Genomic DNA, 20,130 nt, shown 5'->3' with positions numbered 1-20,130 from the left:
ATGATACTCTGCTCAAGCTGGAGGCTACAATATTGACGCTGATTGTTCGCGAGAGCCGGGAAATAAAGAGGCCAATAAAGTCTTCAAATCTTTGTAAACCATTTACACTAATTCACTCATAAATCTAGATGTCTAGATCTAAACTAGGCGGCAGACTAGATGAGCTTATGCCCCAGCTGCTCTCATTCTTCCCCAGCGTCAACTCCAGCACGCCTCCATTCGCAAAGAAATCATGCGTAATCCAGCTCTTCGTATACGGCTTTCCGTTCAGCTTCGCGCTTTGGATATAAATATTCTCATACCCTCCATCAAAGTTGATGTTCTTCACCGTCGCCGTCTTGCCCGTCAGGCCGTTCTTGATGCTCACCTCTGGGAAGTATGGCGGCAAGATGAGATAGACGTTCTGCCCGCCCATTGGCCACATACCCATCATGGCAAGAGTGCTGAAAGCTCCCATGGCGCCGGAGTCGTCGTTGCCGGGAATTCCATCTACACCGGCGTTGAACAGTGAAGGGATGTAGTGGTGGCTAAAGTACGAAGACAAGCCGGGACGACCAGCATAGTGAAAGAGAAAGACCAGAAGGAAAGCCTGCTCATCGCCAAAGTAAAGCAAGTTTGGAGTCGTGTGAAGGAATTGAAGGCGCTTGGTGAATGTATCTGGGCCGCCGAGGGTGGTGATAAGATCACTCATGTCGTGAGGAGCATAGAATGTATAAAGCCAGCTGCTGCCCTCATAGGTCTAGAATCAAATAAGTGAATTAGTAAGGAAATGCATAAATATAATGTATAGTGGGGAGAAAAAAGTTCCGACGAGCTTCCAATGATATCCACTCTCGATTCGTCGGGATCAGTTTCCACCCACTACAAGAGAAATCTCACCTCATGGCCAGTAGGAACCAAGTAACAAGAGTCAAAAGAAAACATCGGTGTACATAACATCGCGTCTTGATAGCCGAATGTGCCGTTCAAATATCTCGGCTGCAAAAATCCGTAGAAGCCACTGTCGACGTAGCCAGTCGAGCCATCAGACTGGTTGACGTAGATGTATGAGTTTTGGTTCGGGTTCCACATATTCTTCCAGTTTTTGGAACGCTTAAGATATTTCTCTGCATCAGCTGTCTTGTGGATAGACTGGGCCATTTCGGCAATGCAAAAGTCGTTGTAAGCATATTCGACGGTTCTTGAGATGGATCGTGAAAAGGTACCAACCCCTAGTATTGGGTGAGTATCCGATGCTACAGTGTCCAATAGATGAATTTCAGCTTACCATTAGGGTCAAAATCATCAGTGGGAATATATCCAAGCGTCTTCCAGCTGGTTAGGCCGCCACGTCCCTCAATTCCCCAATTCACAGGCTCGTCTTATTGTAGGTCAGTATGAAGTCCTGTTTCGGATGAAAAGGTACGTACCTTCGGCATCCGAGATCAACGCCTCGTATCCAGTCTGCCAGTCGATACCCTGATGAAGTCCCTTCAAATACGCATCAACTAAAACCACATCTGCATTACTGCCTCCTTGTGTCCAGCCTTTACAGAAAGTCATGCGACAATCGGGCAGTTTTCCCTCGTGGCGATAAATGTCAATGAGTCCGCGGATCATCTGTGTTTGGCTGTATGGGTCGACAAGCGTAATCAAAGGGTGAATGCTGCGGAAGGAATCCCAGATGCAGTAAAAAGAGTCATAGTCTGCCACAGTTAGTATCACAGGATTTCTCCATTCACTGTAGCGAGGATTGATACAAGACTTACAAGGTTCGCTGCTCTGCCACAGTGGATTCTCTCCAGTGTAATCCTGAGGAGAGATCATGGATCGATAAAGCCCCGAATAGAACGTCGTCAGGATGTCGGTGTCCACCCCTGTATTATCGACTTGCACAACACCCAGCTTCTTTCGCCATGCGTCCTCAGCCGTATCCAGGGTACCTTGAAAGTCAAAGCTAGGAATCTCGGATTGGGCATTGCCACATGCCTGATTCACACTAATGAATGACAAACCTACTCTGGCCAATATTTGATTGTTGCTGGGTTTGTTAAACTGGACAAAAGCACCTCCGGGAACAGGTGGGCCTGTAACCGTTGCGGTCTCTGTATTGAGCTGCTTAAAGTTTGTTCCGGCTCTGTTATTCTGGAAGACGCCAGTGTCCTTGATGCTGGCTCCTTTGAAGTCAGCACAGAAATACAAGTTGTACGTGCCGACTCCAAAAGACGGGTTGAATGTGCCCGATCCAGTAATGCGCCCGCTGCTGGGGTCAACTTTCACGCTTCCCTTGCTTCTGGAATCCGACAGATCTGTCAGATCGACCAAAATGACTGGCTCATATGGGATAGCATTTGCACCCGTCGCATCGCCTCCCTTCATTGGCACAGGCTCGTCAGGGAATGTAAATCGATATAGCGCTGTTTTGTTCGCCACTGTCATCTCTGCTGTGATGGAAGTATTGAGAGTAACCGAAAAGAATCCTGGATGGGCCTCCACAGAACTGTTGATAGGCATCGATTGGCGGTCACTTTTGGTCCAATAGCAGTTGTCAAGATTGCCGCCAGAACAGCCGCTTTGCGGAAACAGAGGAAAGTTTCCAAGAGAAGCTCCCTTCAGAAACAATTAGCGGGGAGGGCTCAACTCTCAACAACAAAGCACTTACACCGCCTGTCCCACTATCGTGCATGTGCGAAAATCCAGTAACTAAAGTATCATCGTTAGACAAAGTTTTCGTTCTTCTACGGCTTTCTCTCCCAAGATTTATTTCTCAGTCTCGTTGTTAAACTTACTGGGGCCGCCATCTGAAGCATAACCGCCGGCATTATCGTTTACTGAATCGGCTACGGCCTTGGCCATGCCGAATGGAAGAGTTGCGCCCGCAAACACATGTCCTGGAGTATTGTTAGCTCTTGTCCTGCCCTCAGTTGTTTCAAAAAGAACTCTCATATGAGTCTTGGTAAGTAGTTACCTCCATTGGTTGTTCCAATTAATGGGTCTACATAGTCAAAGACATCGTATGTGGCTTGGGCAATAGACCCATACGTGAGTGCCGTAACCAAGGCGCGAGAGAAGCCCATTGTGACGAACCCTCCGTCTTACCGAGTAACAGGCTGAGATGATGGAAAGATTCACGAGAGTCGCCTTTCACATATGAGTTTACCCAGCATCATGGCTATATTTATACTCGATGCTTTGGAGTTATAGGCCCGTCGGTTATCATACTGAATATGCCATTATCAAAAGGGAAGTTCAAACCTGAATCTTCAATCCGGAGAGCTGGTCCGAGTTTTACTCCATAAACAAGCCGAATGTTTACCCTCATCAGGAAAACACAACATGGAGAATCCTTGGTGTCGGCCGAGGTGCGGTAAATGAAGCTCTTCCATATTCGCAGCATGGTTAGCCGCAAGCTGCTATAGCCCATGATGCGGGCGCCGCCATATTAAACTCCCATTAGCATTAAAGCCCACCAATTATACACTTCAGAAAGCCAGTTCTCATCATGTAGCTTAGACTATGGACTTTCCTTTTGCAGCGCGCAAGGGCAAATTTCCCGTCGGAAATATTTGTAATTTTGCATATGAAGATGTGCGTTGATCTCGCCTGAATACAGAGATCAGGCGCGTTTGGTACCCGCAAGTTCCAGGCACTAAACAGGCCTATGATCTAACTGCATTATTCCGGCAAAATCGCCTCCACCAATACTTGGTATAACAGAAATAAGTAGGTAGATTCTCACGTGCAATGAGGATCATATGAGGAGCAATTTTGCATAGGCATCTGCGCTAAATGACTTGATGTTGCATTTCAGATGGATAAGTCTTCGGCAATGGCTACAGCGAATCGTCCATATTCCCGCTACCCCAGCATTTGATTGATTCCGATTATCCCCCGCATTCCCAACTTGGATGAAGATTGGGCAAATGCCGTTATAGGTATGAGCGACCCGTCGGAAGCAGTATTATGAGATGAAAGTGAAGATGTCAAATATACAGAATAGTGCTGCCAGTTCGCAATTAATCTCGGACATAAAATCGGTACGCCTGTGAACAATTGTTGATGAGAAGCGTTGTCTCTGGCTCGGCATAACTAGCAGTAAAAGTGAAGTCCGAAGCCCGAAGACTTTTGCAGAGCGTGTGAAATATCCGATGCGAAATGCTAGGAGCGATTCCTCTGTCAGTAAGACAAAAGTAAAGTGCGTCAAATCTCTATCCAGTTGCGCTGAGCTAGTTTTCACTTAAAATTGATATTTAATAGATTATATTGCGAAAGAAGAACCTTTGTCGCAATAGCACTTATACGATCCGAGTTCCAACAATAGCCATGCATTCTGAACTATAACCAGCTGAATTTTGATGTTTCTATAACGGCTTTGGAATGGGTTACTGTAATAGAAGTTGCATGTAATCAGTTCAACTAAAGCAGTTAAACAGTATCAGAAGCATTACATCAACGAAGAGCTGGTGTAAACTACAGACTTTGCCAATAGAGTTAGAAATTTCGCTCGTGATCAATGCTGATCAGCTAGTTTCCTTTATATACAATAGTAACCAGATCAGCAACATTAATAACCAGAGGCCCGCTTCGCTAAGTGGTATAGAATAATGAGAAAAAGAAGACTGAGTTCATAGAGCTTAATAAAAGTTAGCTATAACATAATAGCTCTTGCCCGCTTGCGAAATTTCGCTGGTGATCTCTGTCAAAAAATGATCCTTTCAGCAAAATTGAGTTGCTTTATATACCATTATTATTTGATCTCTGTCATCAAAAAGCCCGCTTGGCTAAGCGGTATAGCGTGTCACTAGTAAATTTCTCTGACATGACAAGGTGATCAGTTCGACTCTGATAGTGGGCATCATTTTTTGCATTCTCGGCTTCTTTTCACGTAGCCTTGAAGTCCTTTTTTCACTAATTTTTCTTTTTGGTTAAAGTTGGGTAAGATTTGCAATAGCCTCGTGCGAGCTCTTTATTGCCTAATACACCATTCCATCGCGCTGTCATAGCCCAGTTCCGATGTGCCGTGCCATCAGCTTCTCTTGTTTCTAGCGCAGCTAAGCTACAAAAACGATTATTTCGCATATACAACGCCACTCGTTCAGTGACTAGAGACCAATGAACGCATTGATAGTTGTTCAAAACAATATTTTTATTCATTTTCTCGATTTTTTATGCTAGATCGTCCATGGCGGTAGCTATATGTCCAGATGCCCCACTAATAGTGTCTTGTCAATCATCCAAGTCCATCAGCCGCTCTTGAGTTGCAGTGTCATTCTAGTGACTGGAAACATGTCGAACATTTAGTGCTGTAAAACATCGTCTGTTAGACCTTTGTCTGGTGTAGTCCACATCAACTTGGGCTGATAAGGCTTACCTTGCAGCAAGAGCAGTCGCTGCAGGTTGTGGAGCAGTTGCAGGTGTTGCAGGAGCTATGAGAAGAAATGTTAATATAGATTCAAAGCCAAAATGGTCTTTCATAGAATATATCGAAACGTTCCCGCCCATATTGATCATATGAAGAATACATCCAGAAAGCCAAACGATCAGGCGGAGAAAGGTTGCTGCGAGTAAAGCCGGGGATGTACTCACCAGGGAGACATTTTGAAGTTGAGACTGAAAGTCGTCGAAAAGTTGTAAAGATGGTTGTTTGTTGAGTGTTTCTGATCTTATTGCTGGTTGTAGTGATGGCAAGAAATTGAAAAAGCAAGCGATAGCTGGTGCTTTTATAGACAGATCGAAGCTGCGTTTTTCAAACTTTTGAACCTGTCATTTGTATTCCTCTCCACTTGCAACTCCCCACGTACTAAATCCTGCACTCTTAGCTAGTTTCATCCTCAAAGCTCACATGCAGTAGCTTTAGCCAGCGAACTAGTGCAAGCTATTAGAGGACGGCCAACTGTCGGCGTGAAAATCTTCACATGCATCCGTCAGTACCCATGCTCGGCCACCGAATATGAAATGTCATTGATCATCCACTCTGGTCATCAGATGCCTTCATTGGCTGGGGAACAGGTGATGGCAACCCGAGCTCAACTGCTAGAGCCAACAAGCTGGGCATCAAGAGAGATTTCTCGGGTGGCAACTGCAGGGGCACTCAAGTTCGTTGCATCCTAAGCGTATTCAGTAACGGCTGGAATGGATAGGTCATTGTAATGGTGTGAGATATGCATGTCAAGGCATACAGACATACGGTTGTTTTGAAGATACTTGTGCAGTCCCACATAAATGTCAAAGGCACCCGTCAAATACTCCATTCAAATTCATAGTTTGTACTTGTTTTCCATGGATGAAAGAAATCTGGATCAAAATCAGATACGATAGATATGAAATACTGCACGAACAATAGCTAATAGGTAGCAACGAAAAGAATCGAGGGCGCGCACTTTAGCAGGATAGAGGTCGAATTCTACAAGTAGATACCAACAAAGTATTTGGAAGTAGAACAGTCATTTGGATATGCACTGATGAGGGAAATATGCAGAGCTAGAGACTGGAGCTTTGGCCTCATAGCAGTCATTGAGGGATCACGGGAGCCATTTCCTTCCTCCCTTGGAAAGGCAACACTGCTGGGCCAAAAAATTCTTCAAGATTTTCACAAAACTCGATAAAGTGCCCTCTTATCTGAGGATGAAAGATAAGAAAGTTGGCCGACATGACTACTGATGATGGGGGTGTATTGGCCACGTCACGAGAGGTCTCAAACGAGGCCATTGATTGGTTTTGGGAGCGCCTGCACGAGAGTCGAGCCGTTGACAAACGGCAACCGGGCGGCTGTGCAGCTCTCACTTGACGTAACACAGCATTACTAGCATCGGAAGCGGAAATGAGAGACTGGTGAAGGTGTGAACAACGCGGCGTTAACGGCAGCCCCCACGGGTTGGCCACCAAGACTATCGAATGGCAGCCGCCGGAGGCGATAGAAAAGCATGAATCCCGAGCTGAAAAGGGGCAGATACACAAATAGACCTAGCCTGGACCATCCCGTGAAAACTGTCACGCGGTCCTGGATAGCTTCATGATTCCGCTGATCGTCTACCCGATGTCCCGTGAGCCAAAGACAGGGAGACATGGAGCTAACGGGGCAATGAGTGTTTCAGCGGCGTGGGATCATATCAAAATCAAGCAATACCTTCCGTTAGGATCATGTAGGCATCCGTAAAATCCCGCGAATAGACGGGCGTCAGAGTGGGAGCACAGGGGTGCTGCGAATCAGAAGCTCGATTGGCATGATGATTACTTGACAAGATTATAAACCCTCACTCTTAGTGGCCACAAAGAGTTCCTTGGCATTTCGTTTGTTGAGATATCTGTAGCAGACAGAGAAGAGCATGTTTTCCCAGATGAATGGCCAACAGTGGCACGGGAGAAGAGAATCTCGTGAGACAGGCCAAGTCTACCCTTCAATAGTCCATCCAGCATAGGCGAGGATGGCTACTGGTCTCAAGGCGCCAAGCTTACACAGATTCCAAGCATGAGCATTGTATTTTGACTCGATTTCAGTCTGCTGAACGGACGTGTTGGTGTCAACTTGAATGTCAGCGGCTTGGAGAGAGCATCTGCGTTGGTGTCCGGTGTAGTATTTGCGGAAGACGCTGCTGAGGTTGGCAGAGATACAGAAAACGACAACATGGAAGGAATTCTCCTCCTTTTTATATTTTTCAATGCACAATAAGTAAGTCATATTAGGAGCCTCGCCTCATGGCATCCATCTTCATCATCTCCGCTTTTGCTTTCAACCCAACTGGCCGTTCTGTGAGCTAAAACAAGTCTCGTAGGTGAAACTAGAAGCCTACGCCAATCAGCGCCAGCGTATTTGCGAACCTTGATGGAAAAGGGAGTCTACTTTTCCTTGATTTTGCCCTCTGTGATACGTGATGCCCAAAAGGCCGCATAGAAACAGCGAATGAGATGAGATCAAGACCGTGAGGGGTTGAGGCCATCAAGGTGCGCGGCCATCAAGGTACACATTTGTCAGCTCTAGGAATAAAAAGGGTCATCTTGGAGAAAAAAGACGATATCAGAATAAATAGAAAAGATATCGCATCATCGCTTGAGGCCGAACAAAAAAAAATAAAGCCCTGATTCTACTGCTTTTGGGAGAATAAAGCGGGCTATAATAAGAATGAAGGAAAGATAGACTCAAGCTAAACGGCTGGTCTAACGCCTCAATCTATGGATATCGTGTAACTTGGTAAAGTCTAGCAACACTTGGGTTTTAAAGGACCTCAGAGTTCTGCTCAAATTCTTCCCTGCCCTCTTGCAATACTTGCAGTATGATGCAACAAGTAAATCATGAGATGGAGTAATAAAAACACATGCTGAGAGCATACCTACGATCGACTCAATCCCAGTCCGGATGATAAAGTACGCCATTGAAGCATACAGTACTCCCAGATGATTGATACCGACCGACTTGTAGGAATTATTATGTTTCAACTTTGATTGGTACGTAACAATCTGGTAGTTTAAGATAAGAAAAGGATCCGGATAATGATGGAAAGAAACTGTCTGATAGCCCTGACGAATACAGGTAGCCGCAAGCTACAAGCACAAGACTACATTTATGTATATTCAAGGCTACGAAAATTGAGGTCGCCCCTGATCTTGGTATAATTCAGTATTCATCCATTCATACTAGAGCCCAATATCTGAAAAAGCCTGCCCTTGTAGTAGTCGAAAAACAATTCCTACAACCTGTTTAGGAAGTTTTTTCAAGGCGGCGCTAGTTCATCCCCTTCTTGGCTTTAATCTGCTTGTTTCAGAAATATTTGTGCTGAGATCAAAATGTGTTGGTCGGCAGCATAGCTACGTTTGGAAATTTCAGCCGCAAGATATCTCAAACTTGGCAAATCTGCAGGCTTTACGTGGGGATTCAGAGTAAGGCTAGGTTGGCTATACTATCTTTACACTAACATTTCCCTTTCCCGTTGAACAGTCTTGTGCAATGAATTCATTGTGAATAGCTAGATAGGACCAGCAGTTCCTCCAAAGCGTACAGACTCCAGAGGCTAAGGGCTCTACACATCATCTTAGAGCGGATAAGAGCCTACGACTGCGTATGACATATCAGTCTTCTTATTGCAAGAGCATTCGATAAGATCGAAGAGTTACTCTGTATGATGAATCATTCATGGACCAGTTTGGAGAGTCTAATAGGCGGTCTCTGGTGGAGCTATGTTTAATCTCCACAATTCATGTTTGTGCCACTACGTCGACATTTCGGAAACTTCCGATACATTTTCGAAGATAAGCTTAAAGAAAGATCTTACCAGAAAGGAGGCGGGGAAACTCAGATTACGCGTGGGCTCGATGCGGCATTTCTAGGTAAATAAATGGTCGATATATGAGAAAAAGAAAGATGACACTGCGATAGTTCAAGGATTTTGTTGGACCTATCATAATTCTGAGTTGTATCACTTTGGTACATTTGGTACACGCACCTATTATCTTCAAGTCATTGGCCAAGAAAAGTAGCACATGATTCATTCATTCTTGACGTGAAAAATGCCGTTGTAGGTTGGAAAATGTTGAGTTGTCAGGCAGGCCCACCCTCTTTGACAAGCCCACTTATCTGTTGTTCCTTTGCAACGATCCGTTTGCTCTTGGTTAAACATACTTCTCTTCCCTATTCGATAGCTTCAGCTCTAACTTTTGCAATACAATCCACCTTCGCCTCTTGACATGCTATGAGCACTCGCGCTGACGCTGCCGCGATGGATTTTATGATCTGATGGGTTATGACAATAGTGTTCACGACGAAACCCAATCTCGCGACGAAGCTGTCTCCTAGGTCAATTCCCTTTTCAAGACGAAGCTCATTTTGACAAACCAAGCAGGCAGGGAGACCACTTTGACAAGGAAGTCATATAGATGGTAGAGGAAACGGACCCCTCGTCGGCATACATGCCACAAATTGAGAAGCTCCAGGGAAGAGACGACTGGGGAACATGGCATCAGAGTATGAAGATCAATGCAAGGATTTTAGGCTTTTGGAACGTCATTGATGGAAAACAAGAAAAGGCAAACGACGATACTGCTGCTGCTGCTTGGAAAGTCAAGGATCTCAAGGCAACAGGCTTCCTGATGAATGCCCTGTCGATGAAGATCAGAATCAAGCTCGAACACGAAGGATTTGGCTCGGACGAGATGAGCTCAAGGCAATTGTTAGCTCTGGTCCAAATAATGGTCCTAGGAACTTCTCAAGAAGATATATTCAACACCATAGTGGACTTCAACAGCATCAACCGGCAAAACTTCACTTCGCTTGACGCATATGTGACGAGACTCTTACACAGTTGGACCAGGATCAGGGCAGAATATCCCAATGTTCCTGATATGTGGTTTATAAGTAACGCTCTTTTCGGCCTCAAAGAGTCAAATGAGACATGGTATGAGAAATGGACCACTTGCCTGAGGTGCGAAGACGAGATCGATAAGGACAAGCTAGTCAAGTTCCTGATGTCTCAGGCACACGAAGAAACTCGATCTCAACGCAACATGGGGAGTCTCTGTTAGAGTAATGATATGAGAACTAGGGAAGTTTGATGGAGGAAGCTTTTGATGGAAAAGAGCCCGCGACGGCCTCATTTTGGAAGATTAGCTCAAGATGCAAAGAGACTGGGTCAATTCTATTCTAAATAGGAATCTCTTTTGCGGCGCCAAGCTCTTCTCACATCTCTCTACATACCCTACACATCAACCTCCATTTGTTTTCAAGTTCATACATCGTTTTCTCAGCATTTTGCAGTTTGGAATCAGGGAATCGTATGCTACGGATCCAGCACAGGTTCAAATGATCTTATCCAAGCGCCCAGTGGCTGTAACTAGCATGTTGACTCAACAACATTGTCGCAAAACTTGAAGCTTTCAACCTCAGGCTCAGATGTTCGTATAAATCTCATCTAGAGACATGATTCGGACAGCTAATTTTCATGTTATGAGTTCATAGCAATGCCATACGGCCGGTGATGATGTCCCATCAGCTACAGCTTGTGCCTTTGGCGCAGGAGACATGGGTAGAATAATCCGCATCTGGTGCCTCACGGGTAGCAGTTAGATAAGCGAATGGCGCATCAACTTGGTCTACATGCTCAGAGTTTAACGCGTCTAGGTATTTCCATCCTTCATGGTTGGTTGCGAGATAACCAGACCGGTATCTTCCTCGAATGATTCGAAGCTCGTAGCATCGGAGAAAGTGTTCGTGTCATATGCTCCTCCCATAAGATCAAAAAGGCAGCAGTGTCAAGACAGTCGGTTACAACAGGGTTATCTTGATAACATTTCCTCCTGCTTTACTTGAACCCCTGGTATCAATTGATTGTACAATAAAAAATTGACAGGCCAATGAGAAGCGTAAAGTCCAGAGTGCGGATCTGGAGATGGTTCCTAGTCATGAATTCGCGACTACGTATTACAAACTTGATCTGGAACCATTATCGTATATGGGGAAAAGCCTTCATAATCTAAACTCAGCGGCATCTTCGGATAAGGCATGTATTTGTGGAGATGGATGTTGTTAGTAGTGTTCATTCCAGCCTTCTAGGCAGTCAGCCATTCCGTGTCAGATCTGAAGCCTCGGTATGGAATATTGTCTAAGTCTCCGGATCTACGCAGCTTACCATATGCTCTCAACTCTCACCAGAGAAAAGAGGGGCAGACTGAAATCGCTTCCATGGCGCCCACTTAGAGACCCTCCATCTTCACAAATCATGTCTGCGGCCATCACTCGGCTGAGGCGCTATCGTGAATCATGTGGAGCGCGCGCCATGCAGGCGGTATCAAATTTTATAAAAAGCAAAATCCACATCCAGGTATGACGGTCACGCTTGTATGTTTAGCGCTATATGCGGCGATGAGAGCAACTAATTTATCGCGCAGATTTCGAGGTATATCACAGCTCGCAAACCTGGAACAGCGTTGATAGCCTCCCGCTGTCATTGATTCATGGCAGACCAATGTCTAGCGTCAGCGGGCCGGCAAAGATTTGTAGACTACTCAACACTGAGAGATTAGGATGATGGGTACATTGAGGGCTATAGGTGATATCGTAGACGGCTTGAGACGAAGCTGAAGATGGGACAGAGGCGGTATAAAGATGGAGCTGGACCAACGCCAACGCTAGTAATGATGGCGAGTCTTGAAGAACTGCATGAGGATAGACCAATTATTGCACCTCACTTCATCCAACGACATCGTCCTCCACAGAGACGTCACCGCCGTCATCATCATCATACGTGGTGAAGAGACCAGGATAGGTGCGTCCACCCAGATCCATGCCTGCCTTGAAGGACCTAGCCCTATGGAGAAGAGAGGATATGTATATGCAATGCATCTACAGCGGGACAAGCAGGTGACTATGCGTGGGGAGATCAATTAGACCCTGTGTTTGTCTAGTTTCTGCAGCATCTGCTTGCTCAGAAGTTTGTTTGTTGAAACGGGTAATGTCTGAACTGCGCTAGTGATGCGATCGCGGCCCAATATGGGCAGGGTCCATGATGCTCCTTGGCGGTTCTTTTATATAGAGGCGTAAAGATGCTTGTATGTTTGCATAGAGTGGCCTAATATTTTGACATTAAAGTATACAAAGCAACGCATACAGGCAGGTATATCGAACGTGGTCTTTTGATTTTTCCGGTTGTTCTATTCAGCCACTGCACCACTCAACGCAGCCGTTTGGTGGCTTTACAAAGGCGGTGTCAAGGGCCTCGGAACTCTTTCAGCAGGTGACGCTGGAGACGGAACACTGCCGGACAACGACGTCTAGCCCTTCTTAAACGAAGAGACACATCGCAATGGAATTCCCCATTGCCATGCCCAAAGAAAGAGGAGCAAGGCAGAAGCTGCAGTTGATCCCAGTTTATGAGGTGGTTGGTTGGTCTCTCTTACACCATACAAAGGCAAAAAGCGGATGTGGCTGCGGCCCATGTGGGGAGCAAAACGCATTGTCCAGCAAGATCTGGAATTTCTTCTCCAAATTAGTGCCACGGACACAATTAGCACGGCAGCACAGCTGGCTTTTCGGTGAGCAGGCGGTGCTGGCCCGTAACAAAGCGGCGGGAGCTTGAGGTTAGCCCCCCCTGACAGCATCTCTGCTTATTTTAACGCGCGTTGCCGTGTGTTTGACTCCGAGTTGCGGAGCCCCGTGCCGTGCGAGCAGAGCAAGGAAAGGACTGGTGCTCGGCTCGCCAGAAGCTGAGACAATGAAGAGCAGATTTATGCATATCTGCCTCCTGCTTACGAGGTTCGGTTCACGGAGGCGAAACTCGGAGCCCTTGCCTCGCCAATGCATCGCCACGGCCATTGGGCCATTGAGAGCCGGAGACTGCGCAGATGGACATGGGGCGAGCTCCAAGTCAGAGCAAGGGCTCTTCTCGCAGTTGAGTCATTAGGTGAAGGGTTTCCGGGCGGCATCCGCGGTGCTTACAATTGCTCGCTCCCCCCCCTGCAAACTCGACGGATGGTTAAAAGGGTTGCATGTGCAGATGACCCCTAACGTTCGCTGCAGTCGGGATACATTGGGTAGACGACGATTCGATAACTCGATTCCGTGGCCCATTCGCCACCTCTTGCAGGACCGTTTCAGTGCTGTATAAACCAATGGCCGGGCCCCCGCCTTATCGTCGTGCAGGCTGCCCAGGGTGGTTCCGGCGACGTTATCACGCTTCCGGCATAGGTTGGCTTCATGGGTTGACGTGTTCTACGCACAAGTCCATAAATCGAGACGCGAGTCAGTGAAGCGAGGATCCACGTCTGTGACCGCCTGATCGCTGGACAATACGTGTAACTGCACCGATGGACCCCTTTCATAGCAGGGGGCTCCCAATGGTGACCTTATGCAAGCCCATGGCGCTCAAATCAGGCACCGCGAGGACGTGATGGAAGCCCAACTCAGCGGACAGGCCCAGCGCGCGGCCTATCACATGCCGTGGCCTCACACCAAGGCTGCATTGACGTGTAAACCGCTGCTGGCACAATTCGGCACGCATCCTGACTGGAGCTAATCCCCTTCAGTCGCCCAGGCCTTTTTCTCCAGCCTTTTTCTTTACCGCTTGATGAGAACTTCATTTTATACAATGCCAGCGACGACTGGCAACAGTTCATCTCCAGTCATTCAGCAGAGCAGACCGTCATCATGGTTATGAGAGTGAGGTCGCTGTCCCAGCGCATGCCATCATGGACCAAGTCGGCCAGTATGATTTGCCGTCCCCTATTCGCCTCACCGCACAATGTGCTGATTCCACTTCTTCTGTAGAACGGCTGTCAAGGACCAATACGACGTTTAGCACCACGTCCACCGAGCGGATGGACAGCTCCATGGACTTTACTGAAACGTTAAGGCATGCCAACGCGTCTGTTTGCTCATCTCATCTCAGTTCAATGCACTAACCACGGCCGTTTTGCCACAACACAGTCCAGAAGATGAAAAGAGCTTCCAGTTAGTTGCCGGCGGGACCAGCGACCAGCTTCGGTGGCTTGAGATTGACAATGGCCCCAAGAAGCCTGAGGACGCCGCCAGCGAACTTGCCCCCAGCGAGGACCCTTCAAGTGAAGAGGCCCAGAGCGAGGGTGTTTCCCATGAGGCTGCCGATGAGGCCGTAGCAGGCGAGAATGCCGCCAGCGACAACGCCACCAGTGTAAATGCCCCCAGCGTCAAGGAGGCTGCCAGCGTCAAGGCCGTCAGTACAAAGGCCGTCAGCACCAAGGCGCCCAGCACAAAGGCCGCCAGCCAGAAACTCACCCTTGACGATGCCACTGACGTGGACTCTGATGAGCCCGAGAGCTACGTGCTGCAATGCCACGACGACGTCAACAACCACCTGCGGCAGATCAACGAGGCGCTCAGCCTCATCAGCATCATGGGCCCGACTCGCAGCGGCAAGTCGACGCTCTTGAACCTTCTCGCAGGATGCACCACAGAGCCACTGTTTTCAACCTCTCCCGGAGCCGAATCGTGGACTAGAGGTAACGCACGCACAGGCCTTGGGCTGACGCCCGCCCCCTATACTTGCTAATCCCTGCAACAGGCACAAACCTCGGCAATAAGATCATGGGCGTCAAGGAATTCTCACGGCTGGACGACGGCGTTGAGCTGCCTCTTGTGGGCTCGCAGCGAGTAGCTTTCCTGGACACTGAAGGCCATGGCGATCAGGGCGACTTATACGAGTATGTAGCCGCCGGATTGAATTATTGCTTGATGGTGTGAGTTGTCCAACTAATCCGTGACAGCATCATTCTCTTCACCCCCGCTCTTCTATGCTCCCGCGTCATCGTATTCAACACCACAGATGTCGCCAAAGACACCATCTTGACGTCTTTGGCGATGATGACGCTGGCTGCGGAGAAGCTGCATTTTGGTGGCGACAAGAAGACTTCCGGCCCCAAATTCGGTCAATTAGTCATCATCATTAACAAGTGAGTTTACCCTTCTCATTTTTGTAGAAAGCGATCTTGATCTAACAGCCATCTTAGGTACGATCTTGGTGGTTCAGGTAAGTTTGATGAGATTGATGCACCGTAATACCTCGCGATTGCACGTAGCTTGTGATACTAACATCCACCAATTAGTGGACGATGTCAGAAAGAATATCCTCAGGAAAGAGATCGGCAGGACCGAGGCCATCAAGAGGAGAAACAAGATCCGAGAGAAGCTGTCTGCCGAGTTTGAGGATGTGACTGTAAGCAGACTCTATCCAAACATGCAGCATGAAAAACGTACTCACATAGATCCAGGTCCACTTGCTTCGCGGAAACTCTCTAAAGGACGGCGTGCAAGCCAAGATCAACGACAAGTCCAAGGAGTTCCTTGTCCTCGATGACTTCAATGACAACTACGTCAAGGACTTTAAGAATCTGCGTGCCTCGCTGTCCCAGATGCTGCGGGTTCCTCGACTTGTCGCCGGCGCACCTCTGACTGGCGCTTCTACAGCAGATTTCGTATCAAGCATCGTCAAGTCGATTAATCGTCTTGAGCAGAATGGGCAGCTGCATGTGCCTGACATTTGGCGGGCTGCGGAGAATGAAGCCGTCAACAGATCTCACATCAAATTCCACCACGACTATAGAGAGGCGTGCAACAAGCTGAGTCAAGACACACGGCTGTTAAGCACAAAGGATTGCAATAAGGTATGCGGAATTCCACTGGCTTTTGAGATTTGGACACTAAGAAGACCCCCGTAGAAACTCGACCGCGCCATGCAGAAATGTCTAAACAGCGTCCGGGATTCACTGAGATATCTCTCTCAGCAGACTATCAAGTAAGAACGGGAGTGCCATCATTCGGATAACTCACATCTAACAAAACATTCCAGGGACACATGTGAAAGCCTTGCAAAGGAATCAGAGGGGCAGCGAAATGAAGTTTTGGCCGCAAATCTCCAAAAGATTGAGGCCTTTGCCGAGCAAGAGCTGACTGAGCTAATCAGCTCAATTCAAGACTCTCTAAACGAAGCGGCATCCGACTTCAAATCCTTCTCGCTCAACCTTGCCGAGAAATTGCTGGATCAGTATCACGGCGACCTGCTCGAGGCCTACAAGAAGAAGATTTCTTCCTATGACGAGCAGGCACTTTCTCGAAATTACTCCGTGACCTACGACCGCGCGTTCTTCACAGCGGCGGCGACTGTCAAGCAGAACCTCTCAGTTGCCTGGGCTTCATGGGTCGTTGAGCTGGATACTGCAAGATCGGAGGCAATCACTGCCGCCTTGGAGCAACAGTACCGAGAAAGCCTCATCGGTGATGAGTCGATATGGGAGACGACCGCAGAAGAGGAGCAGAGCTCTCATCTGGAGCAGTACTACAACACCATTGATACCGAGTATCTCTGGGAGAATGCATCGGCCATCAAAGAAAACTACACAGAAAAGGTCAACAAGACCAAGGACTTGATCAAGTCAAAGGTCACAGTACGAGAGCAGCAGATGGAGAAATCCATTGCCCAAGAGCTCGGTAAGTGCAAGCATGAATGACTTGGAAACGCAAACGTTTTACTAAACTCTTCTAGACAAGCGCTTGAATGCGTATCAGAGACAGCTGGATGACTCTCTGTTGCCCAAGGAGGACGTGGGAGATTTCAAATCCATCACAGACACAACGGATTCCCGAGAGGGCCTCATAGCTTTCCTCAAGGAGCAACCGATTAGCGGCCGCCTCTATGACCACCACTTGAACGAGTTTGACAACCAGTTGTCCACCAAGAAGAGCACCTACGGCGACAGATATACCTCTGGTTCGTATTCTCCGTCTTGACGCTTCACCTCTCGCAGGCGCTTCTCTACTAACACTCTTGAACAGTCTTGAAGGACTTCCTGGCCTATCTTGAAGAGGAGCTCGATCGCGTCGTCAAGACCCAACTCGAAGACTTCAAGAACCAGAGCGACACCCTCGCAATCACCAGGACAGTGTCCAAAGACAGAATCACAACCCACCTGGCCACCTGCGAAACCGCCGCCAAGGCCGCCTTTGAGGCCAGCGTCGTCAACTTCAGCGTCACGCACGAGGACTCCAAGACGCGCGTCGTCGAGGCGCGCAACAAGCTGGCCAGCGGCATCTCCGACTACCACATCGCGAAGCTGCTGCTGCTGGACGCCCTGGTCAACAAGTGGAATCGACAGGCCCTGAACAGGGCCATCAACGAGGTCATGGCTGGCGTCGTCGACTTTACGCTCGACACCCCCGAGAAGCTGGAGGAGGGCATCCGAAAGGCAAAGATGGCCTACTTCGGAGAGGCTTGTGGTGAATTGACGAAACAGGCCGAGGTGAGCTCTATTGGCATTTGGTGGAGTAAAATTGCTGACGTGAAGTAAAAAAAGACTTGGGAAACGTTTGAACAACGATCCGACACGCTGTACGAGAATGTCAAGTGAGTCCATCTTTGCTTCATCTTCAAAAAGGCCAGCGGAATTTGGATTCTAACATTATTATAGACGCGCTCAAGCTGTTTTCAAGACGAAGGTTCGAACTACCGCCTTTTATTTCTTCTTCAAGAGCAAAAAAAAAGAAAATTGAAGAAGATATTCTCTCTCATCACCCGCTAACTCCATCACAGGGCATCAGCTACGAATCCACAACCTCCGAGTTGGAATCCAAAGTCATACACGGAATCTCCCGCCCCTTCGCAGACCTTGCCAAGTATGCAAAAAAATCTCCTTATTACGCCATCATATGGTTGCTAAGATTTCTCAAAAAAATCTATATACACGGCCATTACTTGGTTGATAAGATTCCTGCTCACACATACTCGGCAGTCTCCTCGGAATGTCCTGGATATCCAGCGGGTCGGAATTCCAGCACGAGCTGCACCCCGAAGGTAGCGGACGGTCATATCTTCTCAAGAACCTGAGCAAGCCCAAGGGATTCGGAGTATGTACATATTTTAATACAAATTGCAAAAGAAGAAGAAGAAAAGAAAAAAAAAAAAACGTAAATCCAAACTTTTTAAGGAACCAGGAAGCTAATCAAGATTGTGCAGAACAAGCAGTGTACAAGTCTCCGGTTCGACAACTGGAGGGCGGAATTCTCTGATTTCGTATTCGACGAGCCCATCATCCAGGAGCTCTCGCCCTTTACCGTTCGCTCAGCCCTCCCGTCTATCATGACAACTTTTCATTCATGGCTAACAACACGACAGGTAAAAACTATCACGGTACCGGCTCAAGACGAAAAGTAAGCACGCACTCAATTTCCTGTGTTTTACAACCACAACCATGTTTCAGATGCTAACTCATTTGCGCCTCCAGCACCCAAGTCAACATCTCCATCAAAGAGACCAAGACGGAAACAATCGTCCACTCCAACCACGCCATGTTCAACGCCCAGAATGAGTACATCCCTCCTTCTATCCCCACCCAGCTCAATCGCAGAAAGCTAACTAATACTCCATACTTAGATACGCGTCCACCACCGGCACCGAGGACGCCATCGCTTCGACCATCAAATCCGCCTTCAACGGATCCGACGCCTTCACAGATGGCAAACGCAACGAAATCACTCTCGACATTGATTACAACTGCCCCGTCATCTGCCCCGCGAAGCGAGCGTACGACAAAGCTCCTTACCCCTTTCTCCCCCCTTTCCGTACGCGAAGCTAACCCCCCCATCACAGAACCACAGTGACTTGCTCCGGATACACGCAGCTCAAGTCCATCACCTACACCGCCAAGATGAAGTAAATTCCACCCTCGTCTTTTCCAAACCCCCCCCCCCCCCCCCCAGCCCATAGAAATACTAACACTGTAAAAACTCAGGCTCGTTCCCGAAGTCACCTTCACCGGCGGCTTCACCCGCTGGGGCGGCAAAAACAACGAGAACCCAAACTTCCTCAGAGGCGAGTCCCGCAAGCGCGTCTACAAGGACATCAACAACGGCCCCGCCGACCAGCTCAAGGACAAGGCAGCCCAAAACGCCGATCCCTGGGACTGGACCGAGGCCATTGAGCAGAATCCCCAGATCCAGACCCTCGTTGACCGCATCAGCGACCCTCAATGGTAAGACAAAGCTGCCTGCAATTTCAATAAGAGATGACAAAAAAAAAATCTAATCATCCATTCCCTTCTAGTTTCGAGATGTACGTCCGCGGCAAATGGGAGGGCATCAGCGGCTGGAAATTCGTCATCCAAACAGATATCAAGACTACATGATTTACCATGAAGAAAACATGAGAAAAAAGAACAAACACGCAACGCCAATAGGAAATTCACGTCACGACGCTGTCACACAATATCAGCAATTACTTTTTAAGCATTCACCACCATCGCTCATATCACACATATACCTAGGGTAGTATATAACCTATATATACCAGACAGAAATGTTCTCCCTCGTCTTTTTTTTAGCATTTAGATACGGAAATCACGACAAGCATTCTTTTTTTGGTTTTTTATCATACCATACATATAGGCAGCTTCTATACGCATTACAGACTAGAATGAAATTTTACGCGTTATCTGACAGCAAAAAGATGCAAAGCAAAGATGAATAAAAAGTCCCCCCCTTTGGAGGTTTCCAATCTTATTTGCCAAATATGAGGGGACAACTAAAACTAATACCTACTGCATAAACTAATGTTAGCTATTTAGAGAGAGACATATTGATATCCATATCATATCCATTCAACCCCAGCATCCATTCATCAATCTGTTGATTCAACCAATCATCCA

At 47.6% G+C, this 20,130-nt stretch overlaps 3 protein-coding genes and 1 non-coding gene across 4 annotated transcripts; 3 read left to right on the top strand and 1 right to left on the bottom strand.

Annotated features, from left to right (window-relative positions):
• Positions 1-78: 78 nt before the first annotated feature.
• Positions 79-3,319, bottom strand: TrAtP1_013103 (uncharacterized protein). Its single transcript, XM_014088328.2, has 9 exons — positions 3,235-3,319; positions 2,948-3,169; positions 2,769-2,870; positions 2,642-2,682; positions 1,749-2,589; positions 1,410-1,685; positions 1,268-1,360; positions 880-1,211; positions 79-739 (listed from the first exon to the last, which is right to left on the bottom strand). The coding sequence occupies exons 2-9, from the start codon at positions 3,054-3,056 to the stop codon at positions 125-127; spliced, it is 2,409 nt and encodes an 802-aa protein (XP_013943803.2). The 5' UTR covers positions 3,057-3,169; positions 3,235-3,319; the 3' UTR covers positions 79-124.
• Positions 3,320-4,750: 1,431 nt separating this feature from the next.
• TrAtP1_013102 lies at positions 4,751-4,834 on the top strand. The gene has a single exon. It is a non-coding gene; the product is annotated as a tRNA-Thr (tRNA).
• A 5,012-nt stretch (positions 4,835-9,846) lies between these two features.
• TrAtP1_013101 (uncharacterized protein) lies at positions 9,847-10,491 on the top strand (the record flags this gene model as incomplete). Its single annotated transcript, XM_014088738.2, has 1 exon — positions 9,847-10,491. The coding sequence occupies one exon, from the start codon at positions 9,847-9,849 to the stop codon at positions 10,489-10,491; it is 645 nt and encodes a 214-aa protein (XP_013944213.2).
• A 3,616-nt stretch (positions 10,492-14,107) lies between these two features.
• Positions 14,108-19,611, top strand: TrAtP1_013100 (uncharacterized protein; the record flags this gene model as incomplete). The annotated part of the gene is made up of 23 exons (XM_066115797.1): positions 14,108-14,165; positions 14,228-14,312; positions 14,387-14,937; positions 15,000-15,138; positions 15,202-15,387; positions 15,445-15,464; positions 15,541-15,650; positions 15,706-16,098; positions 16,153-16,229; positions 16,284-16,921; positions 16,977-17,201; positions 17,267-17,730; positions 17,785-17,834; positions 17,899-17,926; positions 18,021-18,103; positions 18,220-18,334; positions 18,444-18,542; positions 18,603-18,637; positions 18,712-18,795; positions 18,861-19,010; positions 19,077-19,139; positions 19,219-19,458; positions 19,530-19,611. 23 exons carry the CDS (start codon positions 14,108-14,110, stop codon positions 19,609-19,611), a joined length of 3,975 nt encoding a protein of 1,324 aa, XP_065971897.1.
• Positions 19,612-20,130: the final 519 nt, after the last annotated feature.

Source organism: Trichoderma atroviride, chromosome 7, assembly GCF_020647795.1.
Source record: "Trichoderma atroviride chromosome 7, complete sequence".
NCBI lineage: Eukaryota > Fungi > Ascomycota > Sordariomycetes > Hypocreales > Hypocreaceae > Trichoderma > Trichoderma atroviride.
This window is presented reverse-complemented; position numbering and strand designations above follow the sequence as displayed.